Below are 19,553 nucleotides of genomic sequence, written 5' to 3'. Positions count from 1 at the left end.
CATCCATTGGACTGAGTACAGGGTCCCCAATGAAGGAGCTAGAGAAAGGACCCAAGGAGCAGAAGGGTTTGCAGCCCCTTAGCATGAACAACAATATGAACTACCTAGTACCCTCAGAGCTCCCAGGGACTAAACTCTAACCAAAGAGTACACATGGGGAGACTAATGGCTCCAGCAGCATGAGTATAGCAGAGGATGGCCAAGCTGGTCATCAATGGGAGGAGAGGACCTTGGCCCTGTGAAGGTTCTATGCCCCAGTGTAGGGGAATGCCAGGGCCAGGAAGTGGGAGAAGGTAGGGTGGTGAGAAGTGGGAGGCGGGAGGGAACAGGGAATTGTTTTAGTTTTTGGTTTTTTTATTTTTATTTTTTTCTTATTTTATTTTATTTTTCCTTTTTGTTTTAGAGGGGAATCTGGGAAAGGAGATATTGTAAATAAAGAAAACATCTAATAAAAAGGGAAAATGATATTTTATTATCTTCTATAGAAAGAAAAAGAAAACCTAGGAAGGAGATCAGGAGTCATAGATGAAAGCATCACCAACAGAATAGAAGATATAGAAGAGAGAATCTCAGGGGCAGAAGATATCATAGAAAACATTGACACAACAATCATAGAAAACACAAAATACAAAACGATCCTAACTTAAAACATCCAGGATATGCAGGACACACTGAGAAGAGCAAACCTAAGGATGATAGGTATACAAGAGAGTGAAGATTCCCACCTTAAAGGGCCAGTAAATATCTTCAACAAAATTTTAGAATAAAACTTCCCTAACCTAAAGAAATAGATGCCCATGAACATACAAGTAGCTTACAGAACTCCAAATACACTGGACCATAAAAGAAATTTCTCCCGTCACATAATAATCAAAACACCAAATGCACTAAACAAAGAAAAAATTTTAAAAGCAGTAAGGGGAAAAAGGCAAGTAACATATAAAGGCAGGCCTATCAGAATTACACCAGACTTCTCACCAGAGACTATGAAAGCTAGAATATCCTGGGTAGATGTCATATAGACCCTAAGAGAACCTGAATGTCAGCCCAGGCTACTATACTTAGCAAAACTCTCAATTACCATAGATGGAGAAAACAAGATATTCCGTGATAAAACCAAACTTATACAATACCTTTCCTCAAATCCAGCCCTACAAAGGATAATAGATGGAAAACATCAACGTAAGGAGCAAAACTACACCCTAGAAGAAGCAAGAAAGCAATCTTTCAACAAACACAAACACAACAAAAATAACAGGAAGTAACAATTACTTTTCCTTAATATCTCTCAATGTGAAAATTAATATTACCAACATATCCTAATTGATTGAAATTCAAAAATATGAGAAATTAGAAATTTGTTGGCTATCATCCAATGGTCTCTCAAATTTGGTAATTGGAGAAATATGTCCAAAATTGTACAATAAATATACACTTTCTGCTTGTTTGTATGTGACAGTGTCTTGCTGTGCACCACATAATGGTCATGAAATCATGCTTCTCCTATTTTAGCCTCTCTATTATCAGGATTGTTAATTTGATGTTTTTACACTATACTATAGTTTCCAGAACAACATACATATTTCCAAATTATTTATACAGCCAAACGAAGTGTAGACAATTATTTTAGGAGGTGGCTTGTAGGAGAACAACAAAGAGTGAGATTGAATGCTTTGCTTGATATTTATAATTATTGTATCAATTTTGAAGAAGAGGACTTTATAAGTTACTCATTTTCTGAGATGAATGCTTTTCAAAATCATTACAGCCAGTACACCAGATTCTTACCTTCACCTAATGTCTTTGTTACCCTCCAAGCAGAACCATTGTTCATTGAAACAGTTGGTGAATGACTTCATTGATAGACCATCTTAATACACACACAGTTTCTTAAATTAATGAAACCTATTTCCTGTGGGCTGAGAATGAAGACAATCACTCAAGTCAAATATCTTTGACTATAGCAGGAAGTCTGTATCCAAAAATCATGCCTATATTTCATTCCTTGGCACAGCAGAACTGTCAACTCTCAGCTTAGCTATGATGGAGGTAAAATCCTTTGGTGATGTGAGAGTCATTAAAGTACAGCCTTATTACAATGAACTCTAATGTCTAAAAATTGTTCTTATTTTGGGTTTGTACCACAGTAAGAGTCTAGACTTTAAGCTCTACTAAAAATGAGCAAACAGTCTTTATCTATTTATGTTCATTAAAAAACTAAAAGTGAAAGCCGGGCGTGGTGGCGCACGCCTTTAATCCCAGCACTTGGGAGGCAGAGGCAGGTGGATTTCTGAGTTCGAGGCCAGCCTGGTCTACAGAGTGAGCTCCAGGACAGCCAGGGCTATACAGAGAAACCCTGTCTCGAAAAACCAAAAAAAAAAAAAAAAAACTAAAAGTGATATATTATTTTAAAATATCATAAGGTTAATATGTTTAGAGTTTTTAAAAATTTATATTGAGAAAAATATGTATTTTCATTATTGCTGTAGACAAGCATCTATATAAGACTTAAATTTATTGTTGTTTTATATCAACAACTTTTATAAAACTCATTTTTAGTGATAGAATATTCTATACATTTTAAAGAATATGATAAAAAACCTTAAAGGTGTGGTAGGTATGGAAGGGGGTTCTCTGGGAGGAGTTGGGGGACAAAAGGGAAAGAAGAATGTGATGTAATTCTATTTATTTAAAATATTTTTTTAATGTTAACAAATTCAGATAAATTGAAATTATGTATCTTTTCTCACCATAATGCCATAAAACTTAAATTAATAAATACAAAAAAACCTATAAACTTACCATGTTGCACAAAATTTTCAGTCTGGAGATATACCCATGAGAATTAAAAGCATGGATTCACAGAAATATTTACTGGACTGGTTAAATAGAAGTGCTTATTACAACATTAGGTTGAAAATCCCCACATATTGATCTACTGATGAATAGACAGACAATATATACTTTATCTATAAAACATGCCACCATTCAGCAATAAAAAGTTTTAAAGTCCCTGAATAGATGTCTTCGAAGAACATGAAACTCTGTATGTGAAATAACCAAGCATAGAAGACACCAGATTTTTGGAAGCCATTTATAAAAAAGTATCATGAACAGGCCAGTCACACTTTTGAAACCAGCTTGGTGTCTATGAGGTGATGTAGTTTGGAAAGAAAGGCACTGACATCTCATAGTTACAGGATTTCACTTCGGGTGGAGATGAAAATGTTCTATAACAAAACATGATAATGGCTGTGTAGTTCAGTAAATATATTAAAATCACTGGATTTCACTGAAGAATGCGAATTTTATAATATGGTACAATTTAATCTATGTGTTACAAAGTTAAAACTCGAGCACTGAAATAGTCTGATCAGATGAAAGCTGCTACCACAGTCTGGGAGATTTTCACCTGCCGGGAAGCCCTTTCCATCTACTGTCTCCCTGGTGTGTACCTCATAATTTATATCAAATATTCAGGTTTTCTCAAGATTGGGGCCTTTCTGTGAGCCAGTCGACTGCTGTCTTCACCCATTAGTTATACTATCACAGGGTGTGCTTATCCCTCCAGTCCCCAAATAAAGAAAACCAAGTACTTTCTAGCTACCAACAAAATGAAAGTTACAGGCAGATACATGATCTAGAGCCTACCTTCTGTGTCTTCTATCTGAGAAAGTTTAGAAAGCACAGTCAGCAAGTAAGCACCAGGCCAGAGGAAGCTTCTGGACTTCAAGTTCCCAGCCTCAACACACCTGAGTCAAATCAACTCCCTCTCACTGTATACTAACTATTATGCAATGTGATATTCTTTTATTCTAGCACAAATCATATTAATACATAGTAAGACATGCACTTCCATAGTTTACACTGATTTCACTGGCCATCTAACTAATTTCCTCTGTTCCCTGCCTCTGGAAAGGATGTCCTGGAAAATAAAGGTTCTTAACACAAAGGCTCGATTTTGTCTTACTGTGCCACTGTACACTAGCCATCAGTGTCTGGCCCAACTGAATCATTTCCCTGAGTTTGACATGCTCTTATAAATTCTTCTGCTTCCTGATCCTTTAACAACATCTTCATGTTTGGGTGCCTTTGACCTTGGTGGGCAATTATAAACACCCTTGCCTGACTCAGGTGTCTTATTCTCCTTTTAGCTGATATACTGAGTTATCAATTTTGCTTGTCTCGTACTGAAGCAGAAATGACATACAACAACCTTTAATATTTATAATTTGTTCAGATTGTGCATATCCATATACTTATGATACCACAATAATCAATGGATTATTAATGAATAAGCAATGGATTTTTGTAACATCTCCCAAAGGTTCCTCATGTATTGTTACAGTTTTATGTGTATTCAGAATGCTTAATTTGTTACCTACACTTTTCAGTTTGCCTGTACAAATGGGAAATTATTAACTATGTACACTGCTTTGCATAGAATGTATTTATAATTTATCTTTCCAACTTTAGCAAGATTTTTACATTGATAAATTCTTCATGTCTCTCTGCCTTCCATCCTATGGTAAGAATCTTTGTATTGCTTCCTGTGGATTTAACTGTAATTCTTACCACATTTAAGTACAATAATCCAGTGTCTATCCTTTTGTCTCTGGCTTCATTCAGTTTGTATATCTTTCACATTTGCACATATTGATTCTGACTGAAAGATTTTCTTTAGAGAATAACACAAAATTGTATTATTTAAAAAGTAATTCTTTTTAAATTAGCCTTCACAACAATGATGAAATCACTAAACTACATCTATACTTTAAATTTTTATTATACTTTGATAATAGACTTATCTAGAAATTATTTAAATAATTCAGCACTTTCTTAATAAAATATTTGCTAAATCTCCATAAATATCCTGCATAAGCTACACAGTTATGCTTTGTGTATGAAAACTCAGGAAAATACATCATAGTTGTGTGAACCCAGGAAACATCAAAAACAGGTCTTAGAGTTAGAAAATTGTCTTGAAAAGGGGCATTTTGTGAAGAAGTTAGCTGATAATTGCATGCAAAAACTATTCTAAAATTTACAGAAAATTATAACAAATGCTTGTTCAATGACATGCTTCTAGAAGATATTGTTTGGATGAGATTGTGAACTGAGAGTAACATCCATTCAAAAGTGATAAACTGAAATGATGTTTTAGGGGTTGAATGTTAAAGAGATGCATCACACAGAGCCTTTTCAGACTACTACAGTCTAAAAGGAGAGAGCAAGATAGACTATTTGATGGCATACTATTCAAAATCAATTATTAAAGTAACAGTTTTCATGTTCAACATGATGGGTGCATAAAAATTATTAAAATATTTAAGAATTTAAATGGTTGATTAAAATGAATAATTTGTCTAAATAATGGAAGAAATAGGAACATAAGATAAAGAGTTACCTGATGACTTGTGCTAAATTGGAGGTGTGGTCTAGATAGAGCATTATAAGTTAAATATATTCAGGCAAATTGAGTGACTATATTACAGTTATTTATACTCAGTTTCTGCCTGACCAGTAGCATAAACATGGATTGTATTTATTATGTTGACTCAGATATAATATAGCAAAATAGATAGCTTTTTGTTAAAATCAAACCAATTTAACCATTAAAAAACCTGGGATAGGGCTGGACAGATGGCTCAGCGGTTAAGAGCACTGACTGCTCTTTCAGAGGTCCTGAGTTCAACTCCCAGCAACCACATGGTGGCTCACAACCACATGTAATGGGATCCGATGCACTCTTCTAGTGTGTGTCTGAAAACAGCTGCAGTGTATTTATATAAATAAAATAAATAAATAAATCCTTAAAAAACCTGGGATAATAATGTAAGGTTTATACATTTTTTTCCTGCATTCAGATATGTCTCTTTAAAATATGGATGACCATTTTCAGCTACTTTCTATAGTATCTAGAGACTAGATCTCAGATTGTCTGTCTCATTCCTATGTGGAATGATGGTAGGAGAAACTGAATTTAGTTGCTTACCTTTTCTTTACTTAGAAACTTTTGTCCTAGTTTTGTGTAATCATTAGAGGCAGCAAACTTCACATAAAATAGTTCATAAAATAGTTCTGTAGTAGGTAATGATAGTTAAAAAAAATAATCCCCTACTCTCCTTACAGAGGATCAGGATTTCAAGTACGAAGTAGTTCACATATTATAAATCAAGTGCCTTGATTCATATGCTAGCTTCCCAAAACACTTACTAGAATGAAGTTAGAGAAATTTTGACATATAAGAGCTAATATTTATATCACACACACACACAGAGTGAGAGAGACACACAGACACACACATACACACACACACACACAGGAAGTCTCTCAAGAGTTTCTATCATTAATGTGAGCTGCATAGAGTCACAGGGCTTGGAGAGCTAAGAGCAATTAATTTTCTCTTTTATTCCCATTGTGACACTCTTATTTCCCAGTTGTGTGATTCTTTCTGTTTTGTAATCTTTGGGAAAAGGGTAGAAACTGAACTCTAGTGGGTTTGCCTATACAAAGCATATATGACAATGGTTTTCAAATAAAAAATAATTTCTGAAGTGCCTGAAACCATATCAGTGTGTTTCTGTGTATTTAAGTTTCTGGGAAATAATGATGTGCATTTTTTATTAAATTCATTCCTTTCATGTATGTTTTGTTTTTTCAAGGGATCTTAAGGGATATTGATGAAAGTTCATGGGAACATGTTGACTTAAGTAAATCTGGAAATACATGTATATTCATGAATAAAAACCTTTGTAATGATTTTAGATTACATAATAAATTACTAGTGAAGGTGCTTTTCTTTTTTCTTTTTTTTTAAAAGATTTATTTATTATTGTAAATAATTACACTGTAGCTGTCTTTAGACACACCAGAAGAAGGTGTCAGATATCATTATGGGTGGTTGTGAGCCACCATGTGGTTGCTGGGATTTGAACTCAGGACCTTTGGAAGAGCAGTCAGTGTTCTTACCCGCTGAGCCATCTCACCAGCCCCAGAGGTGCTTTTCATAGTTGTACTTGATGAAAATTCTGAATGCAATATAACTATGGATGCACCAATGAAATAGTGCAGAGTGGAATATGGTAACTAGTTTTCTCCAATTGGAGTGTTAAAGATAATCTATGTTGTTTGTGGAGTAAATTATGTGTTAGTCAAATAGATAATAAAATGCCTGTATGACTGATGTTGAGTTTACTATAAGTATACACATAAATTATTGAAAAAATGTATCTATATAGAAGGTAAACATATATACATGCCTCCTACTTCAGTCTCAGAGAAGTAGAATCTGTGACACCGAGGCAGTAATAAACACACTTCCTCCCTTATTCAATAAAAATAATCAGAGCAACCTGAAGACATAAATAATATTAAGTCAGGGCAAAACCTACCCAATACATTTGAATCATGTTTTATTGTGGCAGGAAACAAAGAAATGGTGAAACAAAATGTTGAGTATGTAAGAGGGACATAGATTTGGTAGAAAGGACTTTCAGCAGTGAAGATGGATCAAGCATGGTCATAAGATATATTGGTAGTAGGAACTGATAAAAGAAAATAATTAATACTCATGAATCCAATTGGCCCATATAAATGAGGAGTAGCATATAGACCTACAGCAAACAAAGAGATCACATCAGTTACCTAAATGTTTTTCAGAATGAACTCAATCCCCTATATGATATTCTAACTGTATAATTACTTTTTTGATGTTTGTCTGGCTTCTCACTCACTTGTAATAAGAAAAATAGTTACCTATAACACACTTATAACACACTGTATTCTTAACCATAGACACTATGTCATTATCAGACAACTGACACCTAAACTACATTCACTGTCTTGTTATCACTGTGTATTCGTAGAATCTCTCCATACTTCCCACTGTCCCATTGGCTTGGAGCCACTGCTTTATCTTTCTCCAAAAGATTTACTTGGTTAGAAATCTCATAGGTATGGTACAATGGAGTGTGTCTTCTTTAGAAGAGGATTTATTTGAGCTTAATGCCTGTCATGTCTATTAGGTCTACAAGTATTACTGAAAACGGCAAGAAATGTTACCAAGGATGAAATAGATTCAAGATGAATCATAGAACTATATGTAAATGCTAAAGCCTTAAAGATACTGTGAGAAAGCACAACAGTAAATGATCACAATTATCTGAGTTTAGTGATCCTTTGTAGATGAGATGCCAGAAATTGAGGTTGCTGTACAAGATAGTAAACAGAACAAAAATTTCTTTTAAAATGTTTATTAACCTCTTGGATGATAAAAGCTATTGCCATTGCTTTTGGTTGCCAACCAAAATTTGATGGAAAGAGTGTTGCTGAAGACACTTTGATTGAAATTCATAGCCAATAAAGTCAATGCTGACCAGAAAGTCTTCTTCCTACATGGTATCTTTCATAGGGCCAGGGTGTACTGTATGGGCAGCTTGTATGCTCTATTAATAGTGTTTCCACTGTTGTGTTAAACACTATGACTAAGAGTTAATTTTCCCTTACAGCTTATAATTCCAATGTCTTGGGAAGTTCAGGAAATCCAGACAGGATGTCAGGGCAGGAACTTGGATAGGAACTAGAGCAGTGGATGAATGCTACTTACTGGTTTTCTCCCATGAGCGATTCTTTAAGTAAGCAAATTTGTTCGATTTATGTAGAATGGCAAATATTTTCACAATTTGTACAAATTTAACTCACATCAACTTTACACATGATTTCCAATTGCTTCATTTCCTAAACAAATTGATCATTTCTATTCTTCAGTCTTAGCCAGTTTTGTGCATGGGACCATTAGTGTTTTGTGGTTTTATTTTTTTATTTTTCCATTATCTCTACTTCATATACTTTAATATTTGATAACCATTAGAGTGTCCTCTTTGATATTCATTCAAATCTCTTTAGCACTGATATTGTTTTCTCTAGATTTATTGTTACTGGTAAGTATTTCATTTTATGACATATACTGATAACCATTTTCATACTCCTAAGCTCTACTTTTAATATCAAAGTTGTTTCTTTTGAGGAAGACTTTTGCTTTTGTTTTTATAAAGACAAGTTTTATTGCACAGTCTTGGCTTGTCTTGAGTTTTCATACTAGATAAAGTTGCCTGCCTCTGCCCTTATAGTGCTAAAATTGAGGTTGCCATTTTGATTTCTATTCTCTTAAGTTTCTCTTTGTGATTACTACTTTTGTGTGTACACTGCTAAGTTATTTTCTATTCAAGGGATTTGACAATTTCATATATGTACATAATACAGTCTGGTTATTAACTCCATTCACACTTTCCAATCTTACTCCCATATCCTTAATCTTTCCTTCCCTGTTTCTTTTACAAGTTTATTACTTTTTGTTTATAGTGTGACCTATTTTGATTAATCATGACTATCTCAATTATCATTGGATTGGGACTCTCCATTGGATTCTGATATTCTTCCTAGTGGGTATATAACTGAAGGCTATGAGTCTTCATTGAGTCTATTGATAGGTTGTTATTCCTTTAATTGTTGTAAAACTATTGCACCAGTAAATATATCCTCACTAGAAGATGGTGTTATAGTTTTGTATGTATAATAAAATCACATATCACATATATCATACAACCAAGATGTTTGGTGGCTTCAACAGTAGGGTCTTACCATCCCTTTTTCCTAGGCAACAATGAACAATGGCAATATCCTATGTTATTTTCTCGAGTGTCCCTGTCCAACACATATTTATCACATTCCTGGCACCGGGTTATTGTTTAATAACACATGATTTCAAGGAGAAGCCTTTTTCTAGACATTAGACTGTTTCCCTTTCCATTTTGAATTAAGAAATGTAGCACAACCAGTTTTGTACCACCTCTATTACTGAGCTCTATCCCATGCTGCTATTTGTATTTTATTTTTTGATACAGTATAAGTTGTTTTGATTAACCTTGAACTGTGTATCCCAGAGAGGATTAGAACTTTCAGTCTTCCTGGATTAGGGTGCCAAGAATCTGGGATTACCTACCTATATTTTTAGTTTGAATTGGGGAGTTGAAAATATATTTCATTTTCCCCCCACTGATATTGGGTAGATCTTGGATTGGTCATTTCTTCTTTGAAATTCTATTCTTTGACTGTCATGATGAGCAACTATACATGTGGAGTTTATTTCTGAGTCCCCTCTTCTGTCTCATTGACCCATTGATACAAGTGCATTCCAGGACTATAACATATAAGTTAATCATCTCTCTGGTAATTCTTGATTTCCAGTGCACTTGAGCATTCACTCTACTTATTTTCAAGATTTATTCTTCCTCCCTCCCTCTCTCTTCCTCCCTCCCTCTGCTCCCTTCCCTGCCTCCTCTCTCTCTCTCTCTCTCTCTCTCTCTTTCTTTCTTTCTCTCTTGTTCTGATCTGACTATGTAGCCCATGGCTGGCCTTAGAGATACCTATGTGGTGATACAAAATCTCAAATTTATGGAAAAACATTAATACACTGAAAGACTCTGGAGTGGCTATTGGGTGCTTAGGTTTGGGCCCTAGTGGGAAGTGAGTGTAGTAGTAGTGAGAACCTATGGACAATATCCAAGGTGAGACAAAAAACAATATACTTGGACTAAGAAAATTGCTAACCTTTTCTTTTGAATTTTGATGATTAGGGTACAATTGAGCTTCTTTTGAAAGTGACAGAGGTAAATAGCTCTGTAAGGAAGATATAAAATCATTTTCAATTATACTGTAGCTGGAAGAATCCTCTTGTGTTGAAGGTAAGATGCAGCTATGATTGTTTAGCACATGTAAGAGGTTTCAAAAGACTCAATCAGGGACAAGACAAGGCTGTCTACTCTCCCCATATCCATTCAATACAGTTAAGTTAGGTTCTAGATACAAAAAATCAAACATTGGAAAAGAAACATTATGTGACTCAGTCAGTACAGAGCTAAATTCAATACTAGGATGCCCTGTCTTCAGAGTCTCCAACAATAACCCTATGATTGCTTAATTATGTTCTCAGATAGACTGAGTAGAGTAAACCTTATTCAGATTTTAAGATTACCTTCTGAATAGTCTAATATTACTTGAAAAATTAATATTCAATAGAAGACATATGTCAAATCACAAAGAAGAAATATAATTCTGTTATTAAAACATGAGACAAAATTAAATAAAATTCAAATATTCTATTTTTATATGACTTCTACCCAATCTCCTTGTCATACCTGTCTATTGAGCCTATGAAATGTGGTGAATATAAATGATAGACATTTTTTAATCAATAGTATCTATTCTGTAATATATAAATGACTTAATTATTTATGGTAAAACCATTTCTTCAAAATTATTTCATTTTGGCTGCTTCTCGAAATGATAATTACTTTTAAGAATAAAATAATAAGAGCTGCTACTATTTAGAGAAGTAAATCACCAAAGAGTGTTGAACTCTAGCATGCTAGATGTCATAAATTCAATTCAGTAAAAACATGTAGTAAAGTAGAATAAACACCTCATGTTGCTATTTGAATTTCAGCCAGAAATTTAAAATTTTTAAATGGTGAATTTTCATATTGAGTATATATTTGATAAAAATGCTACTACTAAATAATGAGTTGATGTAAAAAAAAATGGAAGCACCTATCTAGTGCATCCAATAATCTCTGAAATTTTACAGGACTATGTTTTCAATGATGATCTTAATGAAGATAAAGATTAAAGATTTCTATAGGTAAATTAAAAAACTGAAAGAAAAATGATAAATAGGAGACTCAAGCATTTCTGATTGTGGTTTGTAATCAGTACTAAGAGCATTAACAAAAACTATGCAGCAGGAATAAAAGTCATGAATTGTTTCTAGTTTTTAATCCTCAGGTGTAGGCGTAGATACAGAAAACTTACAGAGAACAGATACACATGGAATTCAAAGGTATGGGGAAGATGCAGGCAATGTGAGCAATAGATCTAAATGAAGATTCTCAGGATGAGCCTTAATTTTTGGCCTATGATTAGAGATTTTCATATGCCTTTTACTCTACAATGTACCCATGTCAGTAGCTGGCAAAACTCTAACACCCATCATCACTAAACTATAGTAATCCATAAACTAACTGTAGACAAATATTTTCACTTTTATATTACCTGTGTTTATGTTTGGAAAGGCACTATTGATTATTCCTTATAGATTCTTTTTTTTTTTTTTCAGGCAATGGAGGATAAAAAAAAAAGATGATGAACAAAGTACCTTAAAAGAAGTTAAACTTACATTTTCTTCTCTTTTTACTATCCAAATATTCATGCACTAGGTGTTTGGAATGTTTTGAGGAATGTGATCATTGTTACACTGGACTTAGAGGTTAAGTCCTTTTCTAAGTGGTAATGGAATGTTGTCTTGAGGCTCTGTAAGAAAAAGATGAGGCAGTACATTCCATGTAGCAGCAGATTTGAAACAATGAGGAAAGTGTTTGTAAATCTCTTTACTTCTTGAATGGCTTTCTGCCATGCCTGGAAGATCACAGAAGTTTCCGTCTGTTCTGCAGCAGGAGGACCCCCTCAGCCTAGGCCATGGTGCTGTCTGTGCTGAGTGCCAATGGCAAGGACTTGAAGTGTGAGTGGGAGCTTCAGGAAAGGAAGTCTGTGGCCTGGCTTCATGATCATGTCCTCCTTTTCCCTCTTTCCCATCTACGTCTCCAGCAGCTATGCCTGTATGTGTATCAGAGCACCTCAGAATTCCTATGGTTGCCCTAGCCATGGTACTGTCTGTTCCTCCAGCTAATTCTTCCTTTTCATTAGGGTGAAGTATGTACTTGGTAGTTGGGGCCAGCTGAGTAAACTGAAGGAACATAAGTGTGATGCATAGCTGAATAAGATGACCTCTAGACATGTAGCAAGTACTCATGGATGTTTATTGTATTCTTGTGCTGTGTTCCTATGGACATAAATGACTAAAGCAGAATCAGAAAAAGAAAGGGTCGTACTGCTGGAAGCTAAATTAAGGCTAAAGGAAGATGTTAGGAATGACTGACAAAGGCTGAGGAAAGAGTCTTCCTCTCCTGTCCCACAGTTCTGACTCTTGTTTCTCCCCACCTGCCACAAGTTCCTGCATCCCCATGCTTGTGCCAGTGGCCAATAGTCTACAGAAATTACTTGTAAATTCTGTTGCTTTTGGCTTCTGAGATGTCACCCATGAAACCAGAGCCTTTCCTGGCTACCACTCAGTCACTCACTTCTTTTTGGCTGAAATAGATTTTGGGCTTTATTCTTATATTTTCATTTTTTTAACTTAAAATGTTTTTATTTTTCTTTCTTTATTAGATATTTTCTTTATTTACATGTAAATTTCTCCATTCCTAGTTTCCCCTCCAAAAAATAAAGAAACAAACAAAAACAACAAAATACCTCAAAATACCTTAATTGTCATAACAATTAAGAACATAGCCACAACCTTCTTTATCTAAGTCCAAGTACTTTTTGGAGCTGATCTTCTGTCCCTATCATTTCTTCTGTGAGAAGTTACCATGGTCTCCCAATGTTGTTTCTTCATTGCAACTTTTATTTTATTCATATACAGAATGGCACTTTAAGTTTTCCAGAACAATTAGAATAGGTAGCATGGAATCTAAAGTAAGTATGTAGCATCGATCCTGGGCAATGCGTGAATTAATGATTTGCATTACCATTATTCACTTACTTTTGTTTTTGTATGATGTCAGGATCATAGCAGTAAACATTATGCTTGCAGAAGCAGGAATTGGATGAAAGTTTAAAAGCAACATAAACACAACAAAGAGGGAGACAAAAGCTATGCATTTCTAATTTCAGAATTACTATTGGTATCTTGAATAGATTTAGTTTATATTTTTAGCTGTACTACATATCTTTATTTCCATTTTCTAAGTACCTTGACTAAATCAGTGCTAGCTGATAGTGTTTCTTAATCACTAAACACCTTGTGAGATAGCTGCAAGTCCTCAGATCAACCCTGTGGTATGAGGTTTCTAGCTAGGCTCAACTCAAGAACAGTTAGGATTAAAAGGCACCAAATGGAGGGACAGCACTAAGGATGAACTAGTAATATAAGCATTGAATTGTTTTCTTCTGGGTAAATAATCTTCTAGGAACATGTTTCCCACTTTAGAACATCTCTTTACAATAAAACCATCACTATCATTTTATGATTTAATTGTGAATTGAGGTGACAAACTAATTGCTCCCTCAGAGCTATCTCTGAACTCCAGGCAGGCCCTAAGAGGATCTTCAAAACACTTTAGGCTAGTGATACAGGGAGGGAGTATTCTGGTCTTGATTGCCCAAGCCCCACAAGACATGATTCTTTATAATTGAACATGACATCTCCTTGGGCTAGAACTCACAGGTCTCATCATAAAAAGGAAATGTCAATTCTAGTTATGGCACTTAGAAAAGCTGGGGCCATGTTTCTAGGCGGACAGTATGAGTATTCGGACTCCTGCCAGGGACTATCAGACTCTGCTCCTCACAAACTAACAGGTAATACACATGGAATTTCCTGATCCTTAACAATACATTTTCCTGAAATCAATTGGAAAATCTAATGAGCCATAGAACACAATGGCATCTGAGCATAGAAACTCTGGGGTTCTTTGCTTATCAATTGTGCTGGGCTCACTTGAATTGGAGGTATTCAGATATGGATAGCATTTGTCAAAAGCATGGGCTCTTAGCCCTCTCTTCAGAATGTTGCTGTATCTCACATTACAACATAAATTTCTTTAGTGGAGTATGTTGACCCATGCTAGCTTGGCCCCTTTCTTTAGAAACATTCTTTGTGGCAGCTCTGGTAATAGCCTATCTAGCATGTGGAGATGCTAATGAGACAGAATGTCCGAGACAAAGAAGTGTATATTGTGTGATTTATAAAATGAAATAAAATTATAATTGAAATATAAAATTAAGATAAAAAGTGAGGACTTGGAGGATGTTTTAATTGGTGAAGGTGCTTGCCTCATCACCTGAGTCCATTTCCTGGAACCAACACAGTGGAGAGAGAAACAGAGAGAGAGAGAGAGAGAGAGAGAGAGAGAGAGAGAGAGAGAGAGAGAGAGAGAGAGAGAGAGTGAGAGAGAGAGAGTGAGAGAGAGAGAGAGAGAGAGAGAGAGAGAGAGAGAGAGAGAGAGAACTGACTCCCACAAATTGTTCTCTGACCACCACACAGGCACCATGACATGTGCATGCACACGTAAACACACACACACACACACACACACACACACACACCTACCATGCACACACAATTTAAATATAAATAGACTGAAAATGACTGGGGGAAATGAGACATGAAGTCTCCTCTCACTTTTGTGTAAAGCTGCAGGAAAATCCTTTCTGAAAGGACTTCATTTCCTAGCATTAGAAGAGGCTACCTCGGGAAGCAGAGACAAAGAACAGATCTTTGTTAGTCTTCCTCAGGGAATAGCACACGGATATGTTATCTAACACCAAATGCTTAGCTCTGAAAACAAATCAAAGTAATAATATAGAGACTAAGTATGTTGTATTTAGAATATATATGTGTATGCATATACATGTACATATGTAATAACAATGAAAATATGCTGTGAATATGAATTAGAGCAAGGAGGTATATGGGGATTTGGAGGGAGAAAAGGGAAGGGGGAATGTTGTAATTATATCATAAGCTCAAAAATATAAAATAAAATAAGTAATAAACAAGGTTTTGCCAACAACCTGTGACACTAGCTACCAAGTTTGACTTTTAGATGGAATGAAGCCAGAAAAATATTGAATGCATACTGAAAAATTCCCCTCTCTTGGATAGCAATTCAATAATTCCATTTACAAATGGATAAGCGTTCGGGCATGGTGGTACCTGCTTTTAATCTCGGCATTTGATGCACAGGTGCAGAATGATTTCTGTGAGTCTGAGACAAGCCTCATTTACACAGTGAACTCAAGGCCAGCCTGGGATACATAGTGAGATCTAGCTTCAAAACTATATGGATAAGAACAAAAGTATTTATGTATGTAATATGGAAGGACTAGAAAAGCCAGTGAGTATTCGATCCTAGATTTCTCCCATACTTCTCTAAAGATAACAAATAACATTGTATGCACATCTAAGTCAAGAATCCAGTACACTAGAGTATATAATAGAATTTCAGAATTTTTTTGTAACAGGATGATTTTAGCCACTATACCATATGAATAATGCAGGTGAGTTGACATTTAAATGAAATCTATAAGTCCCAGACATATTGTGTCTGAAACATGATAGCTGTACAAAATATTGGTTTAATAAATTAGTAATATGAATATCTTGGGATTCTCTATTTATAGTTTATGTATATTAGATAGAGCTACTGGTCTTTTATATTTGAATTTGTCAATACCATTTAATTCTTAGATATCTGACATTTTGTTTAGCATTGCTCAATTTTTTCTTGAAAAAAAAAAGACCCTAGTTGGTAAAAATATAATGTTTGCAAATATACATAGAAAACCAACATTTAAAAAAGACTCTTAAGAACTAAATTATATCACATCCAGAGAATAGACTCTCCTTTGCAAGTTCTTGCTCTCAATGATGAAAAATAGACATGAACACAAAGGAGAATCTTAGGGTCATTCATTTTCATTGAGAAAGAGTGTACCTAAATGTTTAGGACAAGGGAGTCAAAGAAGGGTAATAAAATGTTCCACTTCTGGGACAACTAAATTGAAAAGAAACATAATAAAATTGCAAGATGAGGAGCCCAAAGAATAAGAATAGATGCTCTCAGCCTTTTGTCTTCATATCATTATTATTATTGTTATTGTTATTATTATTATTATTATTATTATTATTATTATTATTATTATTATAAGCAGAAAATTGTCTTCTTCCCGTGGCAGCATGGACCTTGGTCAGGAAAGCAGTATTCATCCTTTGGTGGATGCTGAGAGAAATATTTAAATTTCATATTCCTTGGTTTAAGTTTCTAGTCATCTTTGAGTTACTTTGTATTGTCCAGAACTCAGGAAATATTTATGTTATGGAAGAATAACTATATTTGTTGCTGTCATTTTATCCTTTAGTTCTGTAAGCCTTTAATGGGGAAGGAATAGCTGGCTACATTTTCTGCCATCAATTTGTACTTTTAAGTTTGTGGCCAGTGTACAGACCCTGTAATAGGATAATCTTTTTAATGAGGAAATAAATTGTGAACAACATAAGGGTATTGAATGCAAGAAAACCAGTTACAAGTAGCTAGGGGACTTTTATTTGTTGTGTTTGAAATCCCTCTCCTTTTGAGTTTTGTAGTTCTCTGTTCTTTGAAGGAGATCAACAATGAAAGCAAGTTACTTAGTGGTAGTGTTTGAGGGGTATATAGAGTCTATCTCTAATTCTCAGGTATGTCACATTTCTTGTTATTATTTGGGTTTGTGCTGACCTTTTTTAATATAAGAGAGGTCACACCTCAGAGGAGGTCTCTCTTACCTGGTCTATACTTGGGAGGCAAATAGCCTCAATATTTGTAAAGGGAGTTTCTGACTATCAGCCACGCCACTTGTGAAGAGTGCTACATATACAATGTTACTGACAACTGATCATGTCAATAGTCTCATAGGCAGTTGATGTATGAATAGTCACATGTGTGAAAGAATGTTTGAGAATTATGGCAAAGAGAAGGTCTCCCTTTTTTCTTTGCTAGCATTCCTAGAAGTTAAGTTGTAGCCTCATGAAGATAAGGGAGACCTTACCTTAGAGTTTATTAACAGTTTTGCCAGGTACTTTCAAACAGTTTATAAATATGGTATCAACATTTATTTATGCTGACGTTATTGTTAAACTAAATATGCTTTACATTTTGCAGGTAACTACAAAACACATTGGGTGAATTATCTTAATTAGTCTAGCTAAGAAGAAACAAATTTGGGACTCCTGTCAAATGTAATGATTTCTCATACAATATTTTCCTATTGTTTTGCTGAGGGTTATGAATAGGAACAGCAGGTTACTTAAACATATCACCAATGTTCATCACACACATGTTCTCACAGTATAAGTTCACATAAAGCATTGTTTAACTTGAGAATATTTGACCATGTCTCTTAACCTCTGCCTTTGGTGTAAAAGACAAGACAATCATTTATATTCATGAAGCAACCCTTCGAAAAACTGTAGATTGACTCTCCAATATGAATTTACAGTAATGGATACTTTTGTGGAGATCTTGTTTTGCTTATCAGAAGAATGCAATGCTCTGCTTCTCAAAGCATACTCAAAGCTCTCAGTAGAAAAAAAAATTCTTAACAGAGATTGAGGACCAGATTGCTGCCTTATAATCTTTGCAAGTTCAAACATCCTCAAAGCTATGAAGAACCTCTCAGTAGTGACTCAGTTTATCCTGCTGGGCATCCCACACACAGAGGGTCTGGAGACCATGCTCTTTGTCCTGTTTTTGTCTTTCTACATCTTCACTCTACTGGGGAACTTACTCATACTCCTTGCGATTATCTCTTCCACTCGGCTTCACACTCCTATGTACTTCTTCCTGTGCCAGTTGTCAGTGTGCGACATATTTTTCCCTTCTGTGAGTTCTCCCAAGATGCTATTCTACCTCTCAGGAAATAGTCCAGCCATCTCCTATGCAGGTTGTGTGTCTCAGCTCTTCTTCTATCACTTCCTAGGAGGTACTGAGTGTTTCCTGTACACAGTGATGGCTTATGACCGTTTTGTCGCCATATGCTACCCTCTACGCTACTCAGTCATCATGAGCCATAGAGTTTGTGCTATCCTGGCCATGGGGACATTTGTTTTTGGCTGTATTCATTCCACTTTTCTAACTACTCTCACCTTTCAGTTGTCCTACTGTGGCCCCAAAGATGTGAATTATTACTTCTGTGATATTCCTGTGGTGATGAAGCTGGCTTGTGCAGACACATCGACCCTGGAGATGGTTGGGTTCATCAGTGTGGGACTCATGCCCCTCAGTTGCTTCTTCTTCATCCTCACCTCCTACAGCTGTATAGTTTACTCCATCCTACAGATCCGCTCCACTGAGGGTCGACACAGAGCCTTCTCCACCTGTAGTGCTCACTTTATTGCCATCTTGCTCTTTTATATGCCAGTGATTTTCATTTATCTAAGGCCAACACCAAGTCCTTGGTTGGATGCAACTGTTCAGGTCCTGAACAACCTGGTCACGCCTATGCTAAATCCATTGATCTACAGCCTCAGGAATAAGGAGGTGAAATCATCACTGTGGACTGTCCTACGTCCACTGTGCTTCCTTCCCAAGCATTTGTAAAGAAAGGGTACTTAGGTACCCTTCAGTGCTAATGTAATAGGTTCATCAGCTACTCTAAACTACTTTGTATTTAAGAACACTCATATTATTACTATCTTAAATTTACAATATTACAGACTAAGATTCAAAGATTTGATGTCTAGAGAACAAGTGGTAGATGGAGCATCCAGGTCCAGTTGTCTGACTCAGACTGACTTGCATGCAAAAACCACATCAGGTGAGAATGGAGTAGTCCTCCTGTGTGCAGAACAATGTGGGCCTGCTACTTGCCCACCATTCTTTTCATCTTGATTTGTA

General features: G+C 35.4%; 1 protein-coding gene across 1 annotated transcript; it reads left to right on the top strand.

Annotated features, from left to right (window-relative positions):
- The first annotated feature begins 18,271 nt into the window (after positions 1–18,271).
- Positions 18,272–19,279, top strand: LOC116072675 (olfactory receptor 149). Its single transcript, XM_031344175.1, has one exon. It carries the CDS (start codon positions 18,321–18,323, stop codon positions 19,254–19,256), a length of 936 nt encoding a protein of 311 aa, XP_031200035.1. The 5' UTR covers positions 18,272–18,320; the 3' UTR covers positions 19,257–19,279.
- Positions 19,280–19,553: the final 274 nt, after the last annotated feature.

This window comes from Mastomys coucha, unplaced genomic scaffold, assembly GCF_008632895.1.
Source record: "Mastomys coucha isolate ucsf_1 unplaced genomic scaffold, UCSF_Mcou_1 pScaffold23, whole genome shotgun sequence".
In the NCBI taxonomy this organism is placed as follows: Eukaryota; Metazoa; Chordata; class Mammalia; order Rodentia; family Muridae; genus Mastomys; species Mastomys coucha.
The sequence above is the reverse complement of the archived record's forward strand: the minus strand, read 5'-3'. Positions and strand labels throughout refer to the sequence as shown.